Source organism: Crocodylus siamensis, chromosome 7, assembly GCF_052110815.1.
Source record: "Crocodylus siamensis isolate JL-2025a chromosome 7, ASM5211081v1, whole genome shotgun sequence".
NCBI lineage: Eukaryota > Metazoa > Chordata > Crocodylia > Crocodylidae > Crocodylus > Crocodylus siamensis.
In genome coordinates this window covers 61,455,693-61,476,518 of record NC_143401.1, presented here as the reverse complement: position 1 = coordinate 61,476,518, position 20,826 = coordinate 61,455,693, and the positions used below count along the sequence as shown (strand labels likewise).

The 20,826-nt window shown below is 42.6% G+C and overlaps 1 protein-coding gene across 2 annotated transcripts in view; it reads right to left on the bottom strand.

The window, feature by feature from the left end:
• The window catches only part of PCDH15 (protocadherin related 15), a 1,613,120-nt gene that overhangs the window by 318,586 nt on the left and 1,273,708 nt on the right, over nucleotides 1-20,826 (bottom strand). For both annotated transcript variants that reach the window (XM_090057186.1, XM_090057185.1), the window contains one exon: nucleotides 7,709-7,837. In XM_090057186.1, coding sequence (XP_089913312.1) covers nucleotides 7,709-7,837 — 129 coding nt within the window. The remainder of the gene's footprint in view (nucleotides 1-7,708; nucleotides 7,838-20,826) is intronic.

Below are 20,826 nucleotides of genomic sequence, written 5' to 3'. Positions count from 1 at the left end.
ACCATTATTTCTAGTCATTCTTGGTAGCACTCGGGGGAACAGGGACTTCCCCAGTGCCTGCTGATCCCCACTGACTAGTTTGTGACAGGCCACTAGATCCCCCCTCAGCCTTCTCTTGTGGAGGCTGAACAGGTTCAGGTCCCATAGCCTCATCTCGTAGGGCCTGTCCTGCTGCCCCCAATCATGCGAGTGGCCATCCTCTGGCCCCTCTCCATGTTGTCCACACCCCTCTTTAAGTGCAGCACCCAGAACTGGATGCAGTACTCCAACTGCAGCCTTACCAGTGCCGCATAGAGGGGGAGGCTCACCTCCCTGGACCTGCTTGAGATGCATATGTGGATGCATAACAAGGTGCGGTTGCCCTTCCTGACTGCATCCCCACACCTGCCCATATTCATCTTGGCTTCAATGATGACTTCAAGATCCTTTTCTGCCTCTGCACTGATGAGAAGGGAGTTCCCCAGCCTGTAGGTATGGTGCTGGTTCTTCTTCCCCAGGTGCATCACCTTGTGCTTGTCAGTATTGAATCCCATCCTACTCTCATCCACCCACCCTTGTAACCTATCTAGGTCTGATTGTAGCCTGTTGCTTCCTTCTAGTGTGCCCACATCCCCCCACATCTTAGTGTCATCAGCAAATTTGAACAGGGTGCTTTTTACCCCTCGTCCAAGTGACTGATGAAGATGTTGAACAGTGTGGGCCCGATGACCAAGCCCTGGGGGACTGCACTGCCCACATCCCTCCAGGTCAAAAATGACCCATCCACTACCACTCTCTGGGTGCGGCCCTCCAGCCAGTTGGCGACCCACTTGATTGTGTAGGTGTCAACACCACAGTCTCCCAGTTTCTTAATGAGAACGGGGTGAGAGACAGTGTTGAAGGCCTTCCAAAAGTTCAGAAAGACTGTCCAGTGCTACCCCTGCATCTAAGGATTTTGTGACCTGATTATAGAAGGCCACCAGGTTGGTCTGACAGGACCTGTCCCTAAGCATAATCTCCCCTGCTGGCCTCTCGTGCACATGTGCCAGAATAATTCTCTCAAAAAACTTACCCAGGATCCAGGTGAGACTAACTGGCTAATAGTTCCCTGGGTCCTTCTTCCTCCCCTTTTTGAATATGGGAACCACACTGGCCCTCTTCCAGTCCTCTAGCACCACACCATAGCACCACGAGTGCTCATAAAGCCGTGCCAGGGGTCCCACAATGACCTCAGCTAATTCCCTTAGCAATCTGGGGTGCAGCTAATCCGGACCAGCTGATTTAAATACATTCAGTCCCTCCAGAAGTTCCCTGACTAGATCCTCCCTGACCCTTGCTCTAGGTGCGCCTCCCCTGGGGCCTGAAGGGGGCCCAGTCGGGGGGCTGATCTGGTCCCTGCTCAGGAAAATGGAGGCACAGAAATCATTAAATAGGTTAGCTTTGTCATCTGGTGTGACAACCAAATTTCCTAGCATGTCTTGCAGGGGCCCCATGTTACCTGGTACCTTTTTTTTGCCCCCTATGTATTTAAAAAAGGACTTCTTGTTGTCATTGATCTGGGAAGCTAGTCCCAGTTCCATCTCCACTTTGGTCTTCCTGATTGCCTCCCTGCATCCCCGAGCAACCACAGTATAATCCTCCCTGGTGATGGCCCCTCCCTTCCATTGGCTGTACACCTTCCTTTTAGCTAGAAGACATTCCCAGATGCTTTTGGTGAGCCATGGGGGCTTTTGGGACCTCCTGCTCACTTTGATCCATGTTGGGATTACCTCCCTTTGAGCTTGGAGGACCGTCTCCTTAAGAAGTGACCACTCTTCTTGGAAACCTGGCTCCCCTCCCCTCTGGGACCTCAGTGCTTCCCCAACTATTCTCCTTAGCTCATTGAAGTCCGCCCTTCTGAAATCTAGGGCTGCTGCCTTGCTGCAGGCCTTTGTCACCTTGCGCTGGATGGTGAATTCCAGCAGGTGATGATCACTGTCACCCAGGTGGTTGAGCACCCAGAGCCCCCTCACCAGGTCATCACCGATGGCCAGTACCAGGTGCTCCCTGCTTCCAAATGCCCTGTCCCTTTTTGCCGCCATCACTGCCACCTCTCTGCCTCCTAGCAGGGCAGCACAGAGAAGCCACAGGGCAGACCAAGCATGGACTTTGGGCAGCTGCAGCTAGAAGAGCCCAGCAGCAGTGAAGGAGATTGGCTGCTTTTCTCCTGTGCTGAGCAGCAGCTTCTGCTGGCCACTGCTGCAGTGCTCAGCATGGGCGAGTGAGTCTGGAGCAGTCATGGGGCTGGCTGGGGGCAGGGCTGTGCATGCAGGTTCTGGCTGGTCTAGAATGCAATTAATGCTTATTAAAAAAATTAACAGATTAATTTACATTTTTGCATTAATTCCATCCGTTAACTGCTACTGTTTCTTCTGAAAGCGTGTTTAATTGCTGCATGAGCAGGTTAACAGCATTGCATATAGCCATGCAGACATGACTGAGGCCCCAGGCCCTGGCTCCAGTTTGCCAACCCTTTCAGTGCAGAGAAGTCCACAGTAGGAAGGATAGCATGGAAGGTGCCCTCCTAGCTATGCAGCAGGGGCTGACATGGTGATTCACTTGCCTTGGCATCAGTCAGGGGAAGGCTTTAACACTAGTTCCACTTCAGGAAGGGAGGGATACAGGGAATCTCCTTCATCCCAACCAAGAATTAATAATTAAAGCACCAAGTCTGCACACCGAGCATACACAGACCTCCTGGCTGTGCTATGACCCTGCAGGGTCAATATTTCCTTTGTTTCCAGACTGGTACTGAAGACCTTCCTGTTGCCTAGGTCATGGCATCTGCTACTTGCAGAAGTTAAAAGTTGACTTCTTAAGCACTTCGACAAAAGCTCAACCACCCATGGGTTTCTGCTGGGTAATCTTGGTTTCTGTAGCATAGCAGCTATCTTGTTTGCCTCACAAATGTCCCTGATTTGAACTGCTCAGTCCCCTTCATCCAGCCTGTTCATATTCAGTGAATCTTTCTATCTCTCTCATTTTGAACAGAATACCACACCTGAGAGGCTTTCATCAATTAAATTTTTGTCAAATCTTAAGTATTCTTTAAAAAATGCTGGTGTTAATGAAAGGCTTGACAAAGAAATCCTCAATGGACCTACTTTTGTATTCACACTGCCTGCATTATATTTTAATAATGTGCAATAAGTGAAGTGTAATAACAAAATGAATGAAGACCTCATCACTTTATTTCTTAAAACATGCTGCATACACTCACTAATTCAAACACTGAACCATACTTCTCTTCATGCTGATACTGCAAAGTTTATTTTTGCCAAGAGGATATTTTGAATGAATAATTCTGAACTTGGAATAATTTCCAAATGACCAATTTATGTTCTAAAAAAGTATACACATCCGAAGTACCAATAATAAAGATGCATGCCTGGGCCAAATGCATGCCTGGGATCTTTTCACTTTTGTAGTCTAAACAATATATTTTGATCAGTTTAGAAGATTTTAATTGCCTTTGCTCCCACTAATTTTAGAAATCTGTAGATGTGAAATATTAGCCATTTGGTATGACAGAAAAAGTCATTCATATAACAGCAGGAGATCATTATCATGTAACAGTGTTCTATCCAGTTAACATTATGGTTTCTCTTAACAGTGGTAAGCTGATTATTTTCAAGTTGATTTTGCTTCTAGTTTCAAAGCAGAAATGACTAGTTTTTTTCCAAAGTCACAGTTTAATAAAATATATCCTACAGTTACACATGTCACCACATTAATTTTCTAAAAGATTTCAAGGTTAAAATTCAGCATTAATCATATAAGTATAAATATTGGCAATGTTAGTAACAACTAAGGAAATCAATAAAGAGTGTACAGTATGACACTAAGTGCGGTAACAATATTATAATGCACCCAATGCAGCATGGTCATAGTGTCATAGGAAAGTAGGGTTGGAAGGGACCTCACAAGGTCATCGAGTCCAGATTCCTATTCAAGGCAGAATCATCCCTGACTAAACCACGGCAGCTACATGTCTATCCATCTCATTCTTGGAAACTTCCAAGAATGGTGGTTTCACAAGTGCTATAGTTAGCTTGTCCCAATGCTTGACCACACATATAGTCAGAAAGTTCCTCCTGATCTCCAACTAAACTTCCCCTGATGAAGCTTTCGGCCGTTTCTTCTAGTCCTGTCCTCTGTGGCCACAGAGAAAAGCTCAACACCACCCTCACTATAATTACCCATCAGGTACTTGATGACTGTCATCAAATCCCTTCTCAGTTTTCTCTTCTCCAGAATAAATAATCCTAGTTATTTCAGCCTCCCACAGTACTCTAAGTGAAGCCTCACCAGTGCTTCATACAGCAAAAGAATCACCTCCCTTCACTTGCAAGTAACACTCCTGTTAATACAAGTCAGTATGCTGCTAGTTTTGCCACAAAAAAAAGCTGTTGGCTAATATTGATCTTATGGTCTACTGTAATCAGATATTCTTCTCTGCAGTACAGCAACCTAGTTATTCATTCCCCAGTATGTATTCGTGCATGCAGTTATTCTGTCCCAAGTACAGGACTTTTTTTTTTTTTTTGGAAAATCTTATCCTATTAATAGCAGATCATTTCTCTAGTCCATCAAAAAATTGGCTGATGGGACGCGAGAGAGTAGTGGTGGATGGGTTGTACTCAAAGTAGTGAGATGTGAGCAGTGGGGTACCCCAGGGCTTGGTCCTTGGGCCCGCACTGTTTAACATCATCATCAGTGACTTGGATGAGGGGGTGGAAGCACGCTGTCCAAGTTTGCTGATGTAGCTAAGATGTGGAGTGAGGTGGACACACTTGAAGGAAGAGAGAGGCAGCAAATAGATTTAGACAGACTACAAAATGGGCAGATGAGAATAGGATGGGGTTCAACGTAGATAAATGCAGGGTGCTGCACCTTGAGAGAAGGAATCCACAGCATGTATACAGGCTGGAGAGTTCCCTCCTTGAAAGCACAGAGGCAGAAAGGGACCTTGGAGTCATTATTGACTCCAAGATGAACATGAGCTGCCAATGCCAGACCGCAGCCAGCAAGGCCAGCCATACCTTGTCATGCATCCAAAGGTGCATCTCAAGCCAGTCCAGAGAGGTGATACTCCTCCCTAGGAGTGAGACAGAAATTACAGTGTGGAGGGCCAGCAGGGCTGCAGCTGCATCCCAGAAAGGAAGGAAAATACCCACCCAATTTCTGGAACAGCATCTCGCTCAGGATTGGTGCAGGGAGGCCGCTTAAAGGTATTTCTGGCCCCAGAGAGGGGCAGAGAAGGTTCAGTTCTCTGCAGGCCACAGGGACAGAGGAGTGGCTGAGCCTCTCAGCAGGCAGAAACTGCAGAATGTGCCTGAGGAACACTATGGGAGTGACCCTCAGGCAGGTGGAGGGCTGTGAACAACTGGCTAGTGGGAATCTCCAGAGCAGAGCTACAGCTGAGGATCCAGAGTGAGGGAGTCCACAAGGCCAGAGAAAATCTCCAGGCTGGAGTTTTTCCAACAGAGGATCTGGAGGAGGGCCTGAAGGGAACATCTATGGTCACAGGTAGAGCCTTTCTGCACAAGGGGAGATCCTGAAAAGACTGTGAACATTCATAGGCAGGCTAGCACACAGCAAAGGATGGACTAAGGGATTGTTTTGGGGACATTGCCAGAGCCTGGCAAGAAGGTTGAGTAGCAGCTGGGTTTTTTTTCTGTGATTTCTTTTGCTGTCTATTTTGATTTTGTTTTGAGCACAGGCCAAGACCTGCTCCTAGAAGGGTAACCTCCTCTGTACCGCAAAAAAGGGTACAGAGAAGTTTACAACAGGCAGCACTGCAATCTGGCTGCAGAAGAACATCATAAAACACCATCTGGAGAGGCTAGGCTGGACTAAAGGGGAGATTTGGAGTCCCATAGAAGACACAGGGATCAAGACCAGGCAGGATCACTGTAGGCATTGCCTCCTGGGAATATATATACATATATTGTTAAACAATATCATACAGACACCTGGAAAACCCCACTTGATACTTTCTGCCAACGAGACATTGAGTAATTGACAGCTATTTATTGAGCATGATGATCTAACAAGTTGTGAATCTATCTAGCTTAAAACACTTTCACCTACTCCCTATTTCCTTAGCTGGTTAATGAGAATGGCATGGAAAATAGTTTGAACAGCCTTGCTAAAATCAAGGTATATTACATCCATAGCCCCCTGCCTCTCCCCTCCACTGCCCCTGACTCCAGTCCACAGAGACTATTACCTTATCCAGAAGAAAATCAGCTGGTAAAGTATAACTTACTCCTAGCAAATCTGTGTTACCTGTTCCTGATCACCTTGCTCACCTTTAGGTGTTCCATAATAGGTTCCTTTAGAACCTACTCCATAACTGACTGACTAGTCTGTAATTCCCCAGGTCTTCCTCCTTCACTTTCCTACAGGTGTACAGTAGGCCTGTGTGAAGTGGGTAGTAATCACTTTGGATTCTGATTCAGCTGATTTGAGGAACAGTAATTCAATTTGATTATTCAAATCACTGTCCCAAATCGATTGGCCCGAATCTGAGTTAGAGATTTGGCTGCCGTCAAATTGGCCAAATCTCTGAATCAAACAGGCCCCATACCCTGGCCATTCTCACAGCCCTGCCTGGCCCCAGCCTCCTGGCTCTTAAAAAAAAAAAAAAAAAAAGCTCCGTACTCACTGGCTCCTGCCAGGAGGGGTAGTGGTGACGCCCGCTGCCCCCCACTGTGTGTGTGGGGGCTCTGTCACAAGCCTTTAGAAGTCCCAATGGCTACCAGAGCAGCCAGTGAGTGCGGGGCTTTTTTTTCCTTTTTTTTTTAAGAGCTGGGAAAACTGGGGCCAGGAAGGGCAGCCATTGTTTTTCTTTTAAGAGCTGGGATGCTAGGGCTGAGTGGGCCAGCCATTTATAGGGCTGGGACAGCAGGCAAGGGTCACTCAGGGGGACTGAGGCCTGGTGGGGGTCTCCCCATGTTTACCTCCCCCACCTCCAGCCCCCCTCCCTAACCCCTGACTTACTGGCACAGAGTCTGGGTCCACCTCCCTATGGTAGTGAGAGGGGACTTCCTGAATCTCTGAATCTCTCAGAAGCACTCCAAATCTTTTACAAATTGATTTGGAGAGCTTTGAATCTATTCAGACCTTTTTATTGGTCTCCCAATTCAATTTGGATTCAGATATTTGGCCACCAAATCGGGCCAAATCTCCCAAATTGAATCAGCACCAGAAGCTTTTCACTACCCTAGTGGACATCATATTTATCCTTTGCCATCATCCATGACCTCACCCAACCTTCATGCATTCTCAGAGAGAATACCCAATGGATCAGAAATGACCTCAGCCAATTCTTTTAGTACCCTAGGCTGCTTCCCATCTGAAGAAACAGTGTGTTAAATAAATTCTAGAAATTTGTGAATTTAATAAAATAATACTTTAAATCTAACAGTGGAGTAAAAAAAAATGAAGAAAAGTAATTAAGTCACTGGAAAGAAACATTCACAGACGTTCCTATGTTATAGCCAAAACAAAATATTCTTACCATTACTAAGGCTACTAGCCAATACCTTTTCATATCATGAGAGTAAATGTACATGGTTTCACTCAAAACTCTTAAGATTGTCCTTAAAGTCAAGTCATTCTAAATTATAACCTCATTCTTCAAAATTTTAGATTGTGATACTTGTGCATATAATAAACAACTTACCCTCACTTGGCCCACAAAAGCATTGGCTTCTTCTTCTTGAACAGACAAATTTCTAGGTAGAAACATATCAAAGACAGGTCCATTGTCATTTACATCAGTCACCACCACATTAACAGTAGCAGTTGAGGTCTGCAGGGAAAGAGAAAATTCTAAGTCAAGTATCTTCAACTTACAGGGATCATGATAGGAGACAATAATAATTCATTGGTGTCATGCAGAAGATGGAAATTCCATTTTTGCTAAGAATGTTAAAATGTTTTACTTCTGTCTTTATTTTGTTGAAAACCACCCCAGAAATTTCTCAACTATGAAATTAAATTACAGAAATATTATTGGGGGGGACGATAAAAACTTTTTACTTAAACTGCACCACATTACATTTTAATGCTAAAAAAGAAATAAAAATCAAATGCTATTTCAAAACAATAAACAATAAATATTTCATTGACTAGACATAAAAATAAGTAGGACATTCAGGAGTTTATCTCCATTTTTTTCTCTTAACCACACTATCATCGGTATTGATAAAAATTTGGGAGATCTTTCAACTTCTGAGGAACTACATTCTATGAGAAAAATGGTTGTGTTGATTTTTTTTTCAACCTACTGCAAAGCCTTTGGGAGTGTAAATACTTGAGACTAGATATAGACAGAGGTGTAACTGGGCACCTGGGTGCCCAGTTCTACAGTGGCTCATGGCTGTAGTATCATCAGTGCAGCTATGTGGCTATGGAGGCAAATACTATTTTTATACTCTTGCACTAAGCTGGCATCTGGGGCTGCTGCCACAGGCATTCTACCTTAGTCATGCTAGTGGCTTTAAAGTAAGAGCCACAGGTAGTGTTGTTGCTATTAGAGTACCCATTCTTTTCTAATACAGTTTCTGTCCTGATCTGTAAGAACACAAAGTTTGTCAAATTTTAGGACAGGTTTCAGGAAGTTTCTCATTTCTGAACACATACATTACTGTAAGAACATGAGTCAGGGCATGGTGGCATCTTTTGGTGTCTAGAGAACATGACAATTTGGCTTGTGTACCTTTTGCACTTTTATTTGTTCAAGATAGGTCTTGAGAACAATGTACTCAAATAATTGATTTAACATTAAGACAGAATATCTAATTTGATATTTTCAGAAACAGACATTTCTGACAGGTGAGCATATCTTGTAATTTTCAAAGATCTATTAACTCTATCTTATTCAATTTTCAAACCACAAATACCATTTATTTTAATTTTTTTTTTACCTTTTTATTAAAGATGCATAAAAAGAAGAAAAACAAGTTCATACAGAGGTAGAATCTGTGGGTGCTTATAGACATGCTCTGGTAGGTGAGGAGGAGGCACTTTAATTAACTTAGCTCTGAGAGCTGCGTTAGTTAAAAGCACTGGAAGTGACACATGTATCAGTGTCTCTGCACTGAAAAATGGCGGCAGTGTGCTTTGAACTAAAATTCATTGAACCAGCTTTAGTGTAAAGAGCTCCACCACCATTTTTCAGTGCAGGGACACTGATACACATGATGCTGGAGTCTGCTGGAGTGCTGTAATTACAGTGCATCAGAGCAGCCTCCCTGAATGTGTATAGCAGGAGCCTCAGAGACTAACTGGTTTAGAAGAGCATAAGTTTTCTTAGGTTACAACCTACTTTGTTAAATGCTTTGAATGGACATATAGAAAGAAGGGGGTCTAAAAGCAAGGAATTTTATTGACGGACATTGAGTGACATATGGGATAATTGCCCTGTTTATCTGTACTTACCTGTTGAACCTGTCTTCATCAATAATGACCCCTCAAGCACCCTTTGTTTTTAAATTACCTTCTGTTTAGACCTTTATGCAAGCCAATTCATAACTTGTGATAAAGTAGACTGACAACTACAAAGGCTTTTGCCTCTGAACCAGTCAGTCCCTAAACTTTCTGCCTTGTCCTGCCTTCTGCCTGACTTCAGTCTAATACAGCCTCTCCATAAACACAAGTAATTCTTTTGACTTCAGTCAAATTACTCTCACATTTAAGGTTATGCACATGTTTAAATACCTTGCTGAATATGACCCTTATACTCCTTAAAACTCTGGCAAGAACAAGTTAACCTTGTGTTTGTTATAGACTACAGAAATAAGAGGCCTTATGCTGAGTGCTGTGTTCAGTTTTGGGCCCCATATTTCAAGAAGGATGTGGACAATTTGGAAAGAATGCAGCACAAAACAAAAAAAAAGATTTGGAGCCTGGAAACAAAGACTTCTGAGGAAAGGCTGAAAGAATTAGGGTTATTTAGTCTAGAGAAAAGAAGACTGAGGAGGGATTTGATGACTGTCTTCAAAGTGCAGTTAAAGATTGGATAAAGATGGCTTTTTCTCTGTGTCTATAAAGCAGAGGAATAGGAGCAATGGCCTCAAGCTTCAGCTGGGGAAATTTAGGTTGGAGATTAGGAGGAATTTTCTGACTATGAAGGTGGTCAAGCATTGCAATGGGCTACCCACAGAAATCATGGAACTTCCATTCATGGAAGTTTTCAAGAGTGGGTGGGACAGATGCCTGCATGAGATGGTTCAGTCAGGGATGAATCTACCTTGAGCAGAGGGCTGGACCTTGTACAGTTCCTTCCAACCCTACAATGAAACTGTTAGAATAATGGAGTTGATATAGTTGAACTCCAAACACTATTGGTGGGATTTTATGGTCTGCGATATGCAGGATATCAAACATAATGATTACATTTATTTTTAAAACCTATTGACTCCTATAAAAGACATACCCTTTTCTAAACAATAATATTTCATAAAATTAATAAATGTAATGTTATGTTTTAAGTGTGGTAGATATAAAAGTAGAATACTAAAAATATGCACTAAAGATCAGTTGTAAGTAGTTGAAATGCATCAGTGTAAAGTACTCTACAATGAGCTCCATTCTTGCAGCTATACGGCTATTGGAACTCAAGCCAGCTAATTTAAAACTAGTTCCAGTATCTCTATACTACAAATGGTTGTCAATACAGTGATGGCAATACAGAGCTACCCCAAAACAAGTTATACTATGCATCTCAGATTGTCTTAATATTAAAAGGTAATAGGTATTTGTACGATAATAGTATTTAGAGGCCTCAAACTCATGAGAGGCCCCTTACGCTAGGTTCTAAAAACACAAAGACAATCCTGGCCTGAAGTAATTCCAGTTATATAAGCAAGGCAAAAGAGGAGTAGGTAGGCAAACATTCCAGAAGAAAGTACAGCAAGTGGAAACAACTAGAGGAAGAACACAGAGGAGGTTTATGTTATGAACCCAGTATTCTCAGAGGTCCAATCAAAGGCAAGACACTTCTACCTTCAGAAAAACAGAATATGGTTGTGAATAGTTTTCATAAATTTTTTGAAGCACAACACTTAAAAAAACCCCTTAATTTTGACTAGCCAGAAAACTTCATAGACCTAAACATTTGTTTCCCTTTCTATTCTTCTTACAAAGAGCCAGAAAATCTCTGAAGAAAAGAAAATGTAACACAAAGTTGACAAAAGATCTGTTGGCTGTCCATGTAATTATTCCTCACCCAGCTTTTCCAGGATTACTCTTTAGAAAAACCCTAATGGATGGGCAATGACATATGACAGTCTCGGTATGGGCAATCCAGTTCCCAGATTCAACCTACTTAAGTGGCTGATTTGTGTTTCCACTTCTCTTTGGGTGAGATCCCATGACTCCACATATGACTGGGGCCAGGCATGAGCATTCATTTCTAGTAGTGAAACATTTCTGTCATTAGTAATGATACCAGGAAAAGGAGCAGTACAGGAATTCAGCCTGCAACTGCCCCCTTTCCTCTGTCCCTTGCACTTTCCCAAGATCAGAGTGATCCTAGTCTAGGGAAAGTGTAGACCACTTCAGTTCTTTTGTTCCCAAAGGCACTGGAGCAGCATGGCAAAGGGATTCTGGGGTGAGAAGTGCACAGGGAGTTCACAGTACCACTGCTTCTGCAAATCTCCTGAGTGGAGGAAGCCACACCATGAGCCCCTTACCTGTTTCTTACATTGGAGCCCCTGCTGCCTGGGAGATGAAAAGATGGGGCAGTGGAGCACAGTCTTCTGCTCACATTGTAAACCAGGGTCTCTGGCTTATGAGGAGATGGTAAGTAGCAGCTGATGGCTGCTCCTTTCCTCCCCTCCCCTCCACCCCCACTTCAGGAGGGGCAGGAGCAACTACCTTGTGTACCTTCTCCAGATCAGGGTGATCCTAATCTACGGTAGGTACATGGGACTTACCCTGAATCTCTACTACCTATCACTGGGAGGAGTTAAGCCAGAAAGAAAGTATACAGAAGTTCATTTTCCCAGGAGAAAGTCTTTCAGGACTGCTGTATATGGATCTTGTAGGGCTAAAAGCAAGGCTTTGTAAATCTAAAAGTGAGGCCATTTCTTTGTCCTTTCGCCTCTATTTCATAAAAGCAGACACGGCACTTACAAGACGGCTGGGAGGGAAGAGGGGTACTGGTACTATGTGAGTGTTACTGATAAGATATGAAGCCAGCTGAAGCCAGTCAACCCGGGAGTCTCCTCAACAGGGAAACCTTGAAAGTCAGGCTTGGATTGTGTTTGTAAGATAAAGAAACATCTTGAGACAAAATATATGAGGCATATAATTCACGAGAGTTAAACTTCAGTGTTCACGCTCACAATGCCGCTTGATTGGATAGAATAGTGATTTAGTTAATAGATGATTGGGTATTTTTACGAGCACGAGCTAATCATGAACTAACGCTGTCGCCTTGCTAAGTATAAAAAAGTATGATAACTAGTAAGCGGGGTCCTTCTCTCAAAGAGGCACCTCGCTTGAGCGAATAAAGATTCTGTATTTGATTTTAGATACTTGCTCTGTGTGATTATTGCCCCAGCCTAGAGTGAACTGCACGTGGCTTTAAGAGAGTAATTCGTAACAGGACTGACTTTTAATTGGCTGTAGTTGGGTTATTTTTCTTCTGGAACTGCTACTGTTGCTTCAGGAGAAACAGCGGGAAAGTCTGTATATTCATGGTTACTACTGGAAGAGCAGAAGTTCTTCCAGTAAAATAGAACATCAGGTAGTGGCCTGTGTTACACTCCCTGCATTGTCTAGTATAATGCTTAGAACAATATCTATGGGAGCTGATGAGCCTGAGTTGCATAACTTGATATGCGAGTCTTGACCCAGAGAGATGGAGTTAGGCCATTATCAGTCTGAGGCCAGGCAGAAGGCAGGCATGGTAGCACCTTAAAGACAAACTCATTTAGAAAGGTATAAACTTCCACGGGCAACAGCATACTTCATGATAGCATCAGACAAAGTAGGCTGTCATTGACAAAAACTTAAGCCTTTCTAAACAATTTAGTCTTCCCTGCCTTCTGTGAGTCTTGACCTGAAAGCCCAGTCCTTTAGCAGACTGAGGACAGTATAGGAATATAATGACACAGAAGCTTATTCAAAACCAATTTGGATTTATTTTGTCAAAAGGTACACAGCACCTAGAAAAAGAGATAAAGAGCCTTTTATGACTGAGGTACACAGTCCTATGCTTGACATTGTCTTCAAGCCCTCTGCTGTTATGGATCATTTTAATACTGGCTGCAGACTCTTATGGCTGCAGACTGAGTCGGCTTCTGTCTCAGCCTGGCCCAGTTGACTTACTTCCTCCCTAACTGTAAGAGAAAACTTTAAACTGATCAATGTCTTTTGATGTCTAGATGCTCAGCATTGGCAAACAGCTCTGTCACCAACAATCCTCTGAGCAGCCTTTTTCACAGCTGAAAGTTTGACCACTGTTTGGGAAACAACTTATCTAGGCTGATGTGTTACATATATTGTTGGATTTCTTAAGCAATTCCTTTTGATCTGAATTTGTGCCAAAGGAACATCATAAATAAACCCAAAGAGATTGCTACAACATTTATACAAAACATATAGATATTTCCTTGTTCCCTATACAGGCACAAGACAAAAAGCTTTAAGGAATTTGTTTTGCAATAGCTTGATCTCTGATAATTAATCTTGAGACAGCCACTAAAACCATTAAAAATAATACTAGCACAATTAAAAAGAATAATACATGAAAAAGACTGAAAGCATTTTTCTATTGGCTTTTGATCAGTTGCTCACTATTTCTGAGCTTCCCATTCCCATATTTATTTCAGGAAAAAAAACAAATTTTTCTATAAAATTTACAAAATGCTGATTCTATACATCATTGTCCAGAACAGAAACCCTCCTAAATATTCACTACAGTGGATGTGAAAAGCACACAGCATTCAAATTAATTTTCATAAACTAACTTGATTCTGCAGAATGGAGAGTAATAAAATATCTTGGGTTCAGTAAACTGAACAAACATGACAGGGAAATCATAGACCTAAGAGCATAAATGCCCATTTCCTTCATGCATGTTTCCTCATGACACCAACAGCAGTGAATCATACTAGTGCATCACTTAGGGCCTTGTTACACCTTATGCTGTGAGCCGCACAAATGCTGTTTGGTGTTAGTGCTAGCTTGGAGTTTGAAGCAGTCACACCCTGAGTCTAGAAACCTTCTCTGACTGTCCCCTGCCTGCACACTTCTGGCTTGTCAATACAGGCCTGATAACCAGGGACAGGATTAGGTGCTGTAGTTGAGCTGCTAGTAGAGGGATGGTGAGCCAGGACAACTTCTATCCCTGCTCTACGGGTGGAGGTGTGAGAGATCCTAGGATACTGGAGGATTTCAACTTGGGAGCCCATCTGTGGGGAGGGGCCATGCATTAATGGAACAAGAGCCAGGTAGTGTGGACCAGAGATAATACTAGCCTGGAGTGGTATAACTATGAGCTCATAAAGAGTGCTTAAAACTACTTTAACATGCTAACATGCAGAGAATCCAGGGACTAAGAATTCCAGAAGCTGCCCAAAATTGCTACTACATAAGATGCTTATATTAGCAGCCAAAGTGTTTCTGTTTGATAGCTTTTGAAACAAATTTCTGAAAATAAAGTTACTGTTAGGATTATTTTAAAGATCCATCTGTCTACACATAAAAATGTATCAACGAATGTGTGTGCTTAGACATGCATTTTGTATATACATCTACATATGATGGAAAATGCAATTGTCACAGGTGTTTTTTAAGTGACACCAACGATTTCAACAAATCTTTGCACTGAAAATGTATAAATAGAAATGTAGGTCTTCAACGATACCATTAATATCCAAACCAATGTATAAATAGAAATGTAGGTCTTCAACGATACCATTAATATCCAAACCAATAGCATGAACTTCTCTTCTGATTACTTAATCCCATCTCAAGATTCAAATCTAAACCCTGAACTATGACTTCTCAGGATCTAAACCCTACAAAACACTACATTTCTAGTCCCAGTCCTTTTGGCAGCCCGTACTTAGTTTGACTATAACCTTACCACAGATACGGAACTGACCCCCCTGAATTGCAGGAGAGGTTTGAGACTACAAGTGGGAAAAAAAGAGAAGATAGTTTCCTTCAGCTTTCAGGTGATGAAAGCAGCTCTGGAATTGTAGTTTGGTTTAACATAATTTTAATTTTAACATGAAGAAAACCTGAAAGAAGCATAAACTCTAGGGCTCCTATACATGTGCAGGGAGGCTGCTCCAATGCGCTGTAATTACATCATCAGAGCAGACTCTAGCATCGTGTGAATCGGCTTCCCTACACTGAAAAATGGCGGTGGGGTGCTTTAAACTAAAGCTGGTTCAGTGAGCTTTAGTTCAAAGTGCTCCACCACCATTTTTCAGCAGAGAGACTCTGATACATGTGGCACTCTGGGTGCTTTCAATTAGTGCAGCTCTCACTTGCCTTTCATGTTCATAAATGCCCTACATGTTCAAAAATAACAATTTTGTTGAAGTTACTCTACTTTACAGAACTAAAGCATACATTTAGGGACACTAGGACTTAATTGTGGGGCATATTACTGAAGATCTGCCCACTGTAAGGCTTTTATACTCCCTTAAACATCTGCTATTGAGCACTGATAAAAAATAGGATACTAGACTAAATTGATCTTGTTTCTGATCCATAGTTGTTCCTGTGTTCCATGTTGAGGAAATGTCTCATAAAAACTATGTTTCTTGGCTATCTTTGATAAGAGAATAGAATAACTATGTTTGATAAGAAAATGGAATATCACGGAACTATAATTAGATCCAGGCTGACCTTGACAGGCTCAGGAAATGGGCAGACGAGAACCTGATGGTGTTTAACACTGAAAAATGAAAGGTTCTCCACCTGCAAAACCTGCTGCATGCTTATAGGCTCGGCAGCGCTATGCTGGCTAGCACTATGGATGAAACGGATTTGGGGGTCACGATTGGCCACAAGATGAACATGAGCCTTCAGTGTGCTGCTGCGGCTAGTAAAGCAAGCAAAACGCTAGCTTGCATCCATAGATGCTTCTCAAGCAAATCCCGGGATGTCATTCTACCCTTGTACTCAGCCTTGGTAAGGCTGCAGCTGGAGTACTGCATCCAGTTTTGGGCTCCACAATTTAAAAAGGATGTGGAGAAACTTGAGAGTCCAGAGAAGAGCCACACACATGATCAGAGGTCAGGAAACCAGACCTTATGACAAGGTTGAGAGCTGAGAGCTATGGGGCTCTTTAGCCTGGAAAAGCACAGGCTCAGGGGTGATCTGATGGCTACCTAGAAGTTTATCAGGGGTGTTCACTAGGATCTGGGGGAAAAATTATTCACCAGAGCCCCCCAAGGGATGACTAGGTCGAATGGTTCTAAACTCCAGCAAGATTGTTTCAGGCTGGTCATAAGGAAGAATTTCTTTACTGTCTGAGCCCCCAAGGTCTGCAATCGCCTGCCATCGGCAGTGGTTCAAGCATCCACATTGAACGCCTTCAGAGAAATTTGGATGCTTATCTTGCTGGAATCTTATGACCCCAGCTGACTTCCTACCCCTTGGGCAAGGGGCCGGACTCGATGATCTTCCGAGGTCCCTTCCAGCCCTAATGTCTATGAAATCTATACTATAGTGAAAATCAACCCAAAATTCACATAAAAGCACACAAAAAAACCTTTGTTACCCTTAATGTATCCAAGAATAACTCTTTTTTTCCCCAACTGCTGGTGTCACCAACTTTTACATCCCATAATTAACCTAAAAATCAACCTCACCTGGCTGCCAAGATAAGTAAGCAAAATAGCTCTATATATCCCAAACAGTGTTATCTAAGGTCTTCCTCACATATGCATTTTTAAGAAGCAAACATCACTTTAAACAGACAGTCACTTTTTCCCATTTCTTTTATTCCTTACTTAAAATGTTGATGTCACCAAAATGTGCATTTTTCCCAGTACATTTCTAAGCCAGTTTAACCTCATTTCTACAGTAGTCACAACACAATGAGTAGAATTGTATTAAGACACTGAACTGTACAACCCAACATACAAAATTCATTTCCAGCAGGCTTTCTTTCTGTTATCTCTGCAAAATCTTTGATTAGTAACTAATGAACTCCAACGCCTATTTTCCTCCTCTTGTCTTCAACACCTCTACCCAGTTTGATCTACCAGCATTATCATTAGTATACTTCTGCAACTGCCACACTCAATTGCTTCAAGGCAATAATTTCAGGACTGACCCAAGTTCCATCAGTGCAGTGCAGTGGCCAGCAAGGCAAATAACATGTTGGCATGTATCAACTGATGCATCTTGTGTAAAACTAAGAAAGTGATACTCCCGCTGTACTCAGCACTGGTGAGACTGCAGTTGGAGTACTGCATCCAGTTCTGGGCGCTGCACTTTAATAAGGACGTGGAAAAACTTGAGAGTGTCTAGAAAAGAGCCATCCATATGATCAGTGACTTGCAAGGCTATAGGACTATAGGAAGTAAATGTTTGAAAAATGTGGTTTCTACAATCATACTACTCATTTAATTGTTAAGGGCATGTGATGATGTCATGATGTATACGTGACAAAAATTTTAAAATTCCCTTTGTGTGCCTTAATGGCATCACACATTACACATACACAGGTTTTAGGGATTTTAAATGAGTTTGCATCATTGCAAACTAAACTATATCCTGATGTAGTTTGTTTGGCAGCGTTGCAACTTGGAACACTACAATAGACCCGTGGCCATGGGAGAGGCAGGCAGGCTCCGCAGAAAAAAGAAAGATTGGGCCTCTCACTGCTTCTGCCTTGAGCAGGCTCCTGGGGTCAGCAAGATGCCTGGGACCACTCAAAAATGGGCTAGTTTGCCCCTGGAGCAGTGCAGGGCAGTGGCAGGATGGTGGTGGGGTGTGCACCTGAAGAAGGTGGCAGGGATGGTGCACAAAGTGCAGGGCCACCTGGGAGAGCTGCTAGCTTCCCTGAGCCCACCCAGGCTTCCAGTACCCCTTGCTGTCCCTGCCACCTTCTCTGGCCACCAGCACATCCAGCTGCTCTCCTGACACCCCAGGGACAAGCCTGCATGTTCCTGGGCAGCCCCAGGCATCCTGCCAGCCACAGGAGCCTGATGAAGGCAAAAGTGGCAGGGGACCCAATCCTTTTTTTTAAAAATGTTTTGGTAGAGCCTGACCATCTCTTCTGTGGTTGGGAGTGTGAGCTGATAGATTAATGACAAAGATTAATGGACCCTTGGCTGTGGGAGAGGCAGGCAATCTCCACCAAAAAAGGATTGGGCCCCTGGCTGCTTCTGCTTTCAGCAGGTGCCTGAAGCCACCGGAATAACAACATATATACAGTGGTGGAAAAATAAAACCCACATTTCAATTAAGAACTCACCATTTCAATTTAGGGGACATAGAATGCAACCCTAAGGACTAAATTCCCATCATATATACAACTGCCCCAAGGGGGATTTAGAAGGAAGAAAAAGGGATGTGGTAATAAGAAAAAGGGATACAACTTGGGTCTGATCTTAACTAATAATCTTTGTTTAGGTCAAATTGAACAACTACAGTGAAAGAGAGTCAGTCAGGGCCCCTTAGAGGCTTAATTTTGATGACCTATAAGCAAGTTGGACATTTTCAATTTCAATTTCACTTTGTCCTCTCCATGAAACTGTAATGAAAGTATCTTAATATAATATCAATAATACAAAGAAAGAGGTTTTTTAACATTGAGCTATATTCTAGGTTCATGCTAGGTTCACAGTTTAGGCCCCCTAAAGTATGGAACCGCATATGGTTGTCCAGTTTACCCTTCCCTATGGTCACTACTGGAGTGCTTTATGACCTTCAGAACATAATGTCACCTATGAGTAAAGTTGGAAGCATACTGATAAGCAGACAAAAGCACCCTTGAAATGGATAATGGAAAAATTACTGGAAATAAGTTTATTTACTTAGTTCAAGAGAAGGTGAATTAGAAACAGCTTGCTGGGATTGTCAGTTCACAGCCACAATTAGGCAGAACTTAGTGAGTACATATTGTATTTTCTCTGAATAAATCACTCCACTGTAGTGGAATATGCCATACTGCAAACCAATTCAATTTTCTTGCCTAGCAGGGTATACTACAGTTATTCCAGACTGAGGTTGACAGAGGTCTTGATAACTATGACTGCATACAAGAGGAAAACTTTAAATCCTGGTTGATCAGAAACATAAAAAGTTGGTTTTATATGTAGAATCAGCTGGGACCTCATAGAATAGATATACCACATCGGGCAATGCTAGGGAAATGCTGCTGTGAAGCATACAGTCATTGAAGCTATGCCTGCCAAAAAAAAATGTCACATAGTCACCATTAGAGTGATGCTTGGCATATACAGTACTCTTCTTTTGTGTGCACCTGAGAAAAGCACTGTACATATGCCAAAAAGTGTCTTTATAATATTTTTTAGAATGCAGAACATGCAAGTGGGCACAGGCTTTAAACGGATTTAAAACATATACCAGGAAACAGCAGAATTATTCTTCACTCAACTGCAAGTGTCACATAATTCCTTTATCCTTGTATATTTATCTAGAAATAGTGAAGGTATATCATCCATAAATGTACTAAAGACTCTGAAATTTAGGTTTGAAAGGGACCTCTGGAGGTTATCTAGCCCAATCTCTTGCTTGAGGCAGGATCATCCCTATCAAAACCAACAAAAGCAAATCCTTGTCTAACCTATTTCTAAAACTACACTGGCAACACTGTCAAACAATTACCAAGTATGTCACCCTAATCTACCAATGGTTAAGCTGGGGGCCATGGGGGCCAATGTACTGCTGCTGCAAGGGTTGTTAAAACAGGCTGGAGAGATCCAATGATGAGGGCAATGCCCTCTGACTGTAAAGGAAGTCAAAACCTGCCACACTCCATACAAATCTAACCAGGGGGAAAATTCCTTTCTTTCCCCAAATATGGCAATCAGCCTGACTCTGAGCATAGAGGCCAGCTGGGAACTTCCTGGTTTTAGTTGTAGCAGGAGTGCTGGAACACCCCAGTCAAAATCCCCAGTCTTGTCTGCAGGTCAAGGCAAAAAAACCCACAAAAAACAGAAGAGGAAAACAATTCCTTCCCAGCCCCATGGGGCAACCAGAAAAACCCTGAAGCACTGAAAATACGTGTAGTTTATAGTGTACACAGAATGACTCCAACATCATCCCTGACCAGTGCTTGTCCAACGTCTTCCTGAACTTCTCCAGTGATGGAGATCCTGCAAATTCCCTAGGCAGTCTATTCCATTGCCTCACTCTTCCAACAGTGAAGACATTTATCACAATATCCAACCAATGCTTACTGTACTTCAACTTCAGGCCATTGGTCTGTTCTGATCTCTGCAGTTGGAGAGATTAAATGTTCTCATGTTCTCCCTCACCTTTATGGCAGCCCTTCAAATATTCTGTAAGCTGAAGATGCCTGTTTCCTTCAATCTCTCCTCTTCTGGCTCAGCTTTTAAGCCCTCTATCATTTTTGTTGTCCACCTCTGATTCCCCTGCAACTTCTTCATATATTTTTTATAATGCTGTCCATGGTACTCTAAATAAGGCCTAACCTGTGCCAAGTAAAAAGGCACTATCATCTCTTGTGCCTGGCACCTAATTCTCTTATTGATGCAGTCCAAAAAACACATTACCTGCAGTCCAAATACCGATTTTGTGTGGCTACAATACACTGCACACTCACCAAAACAC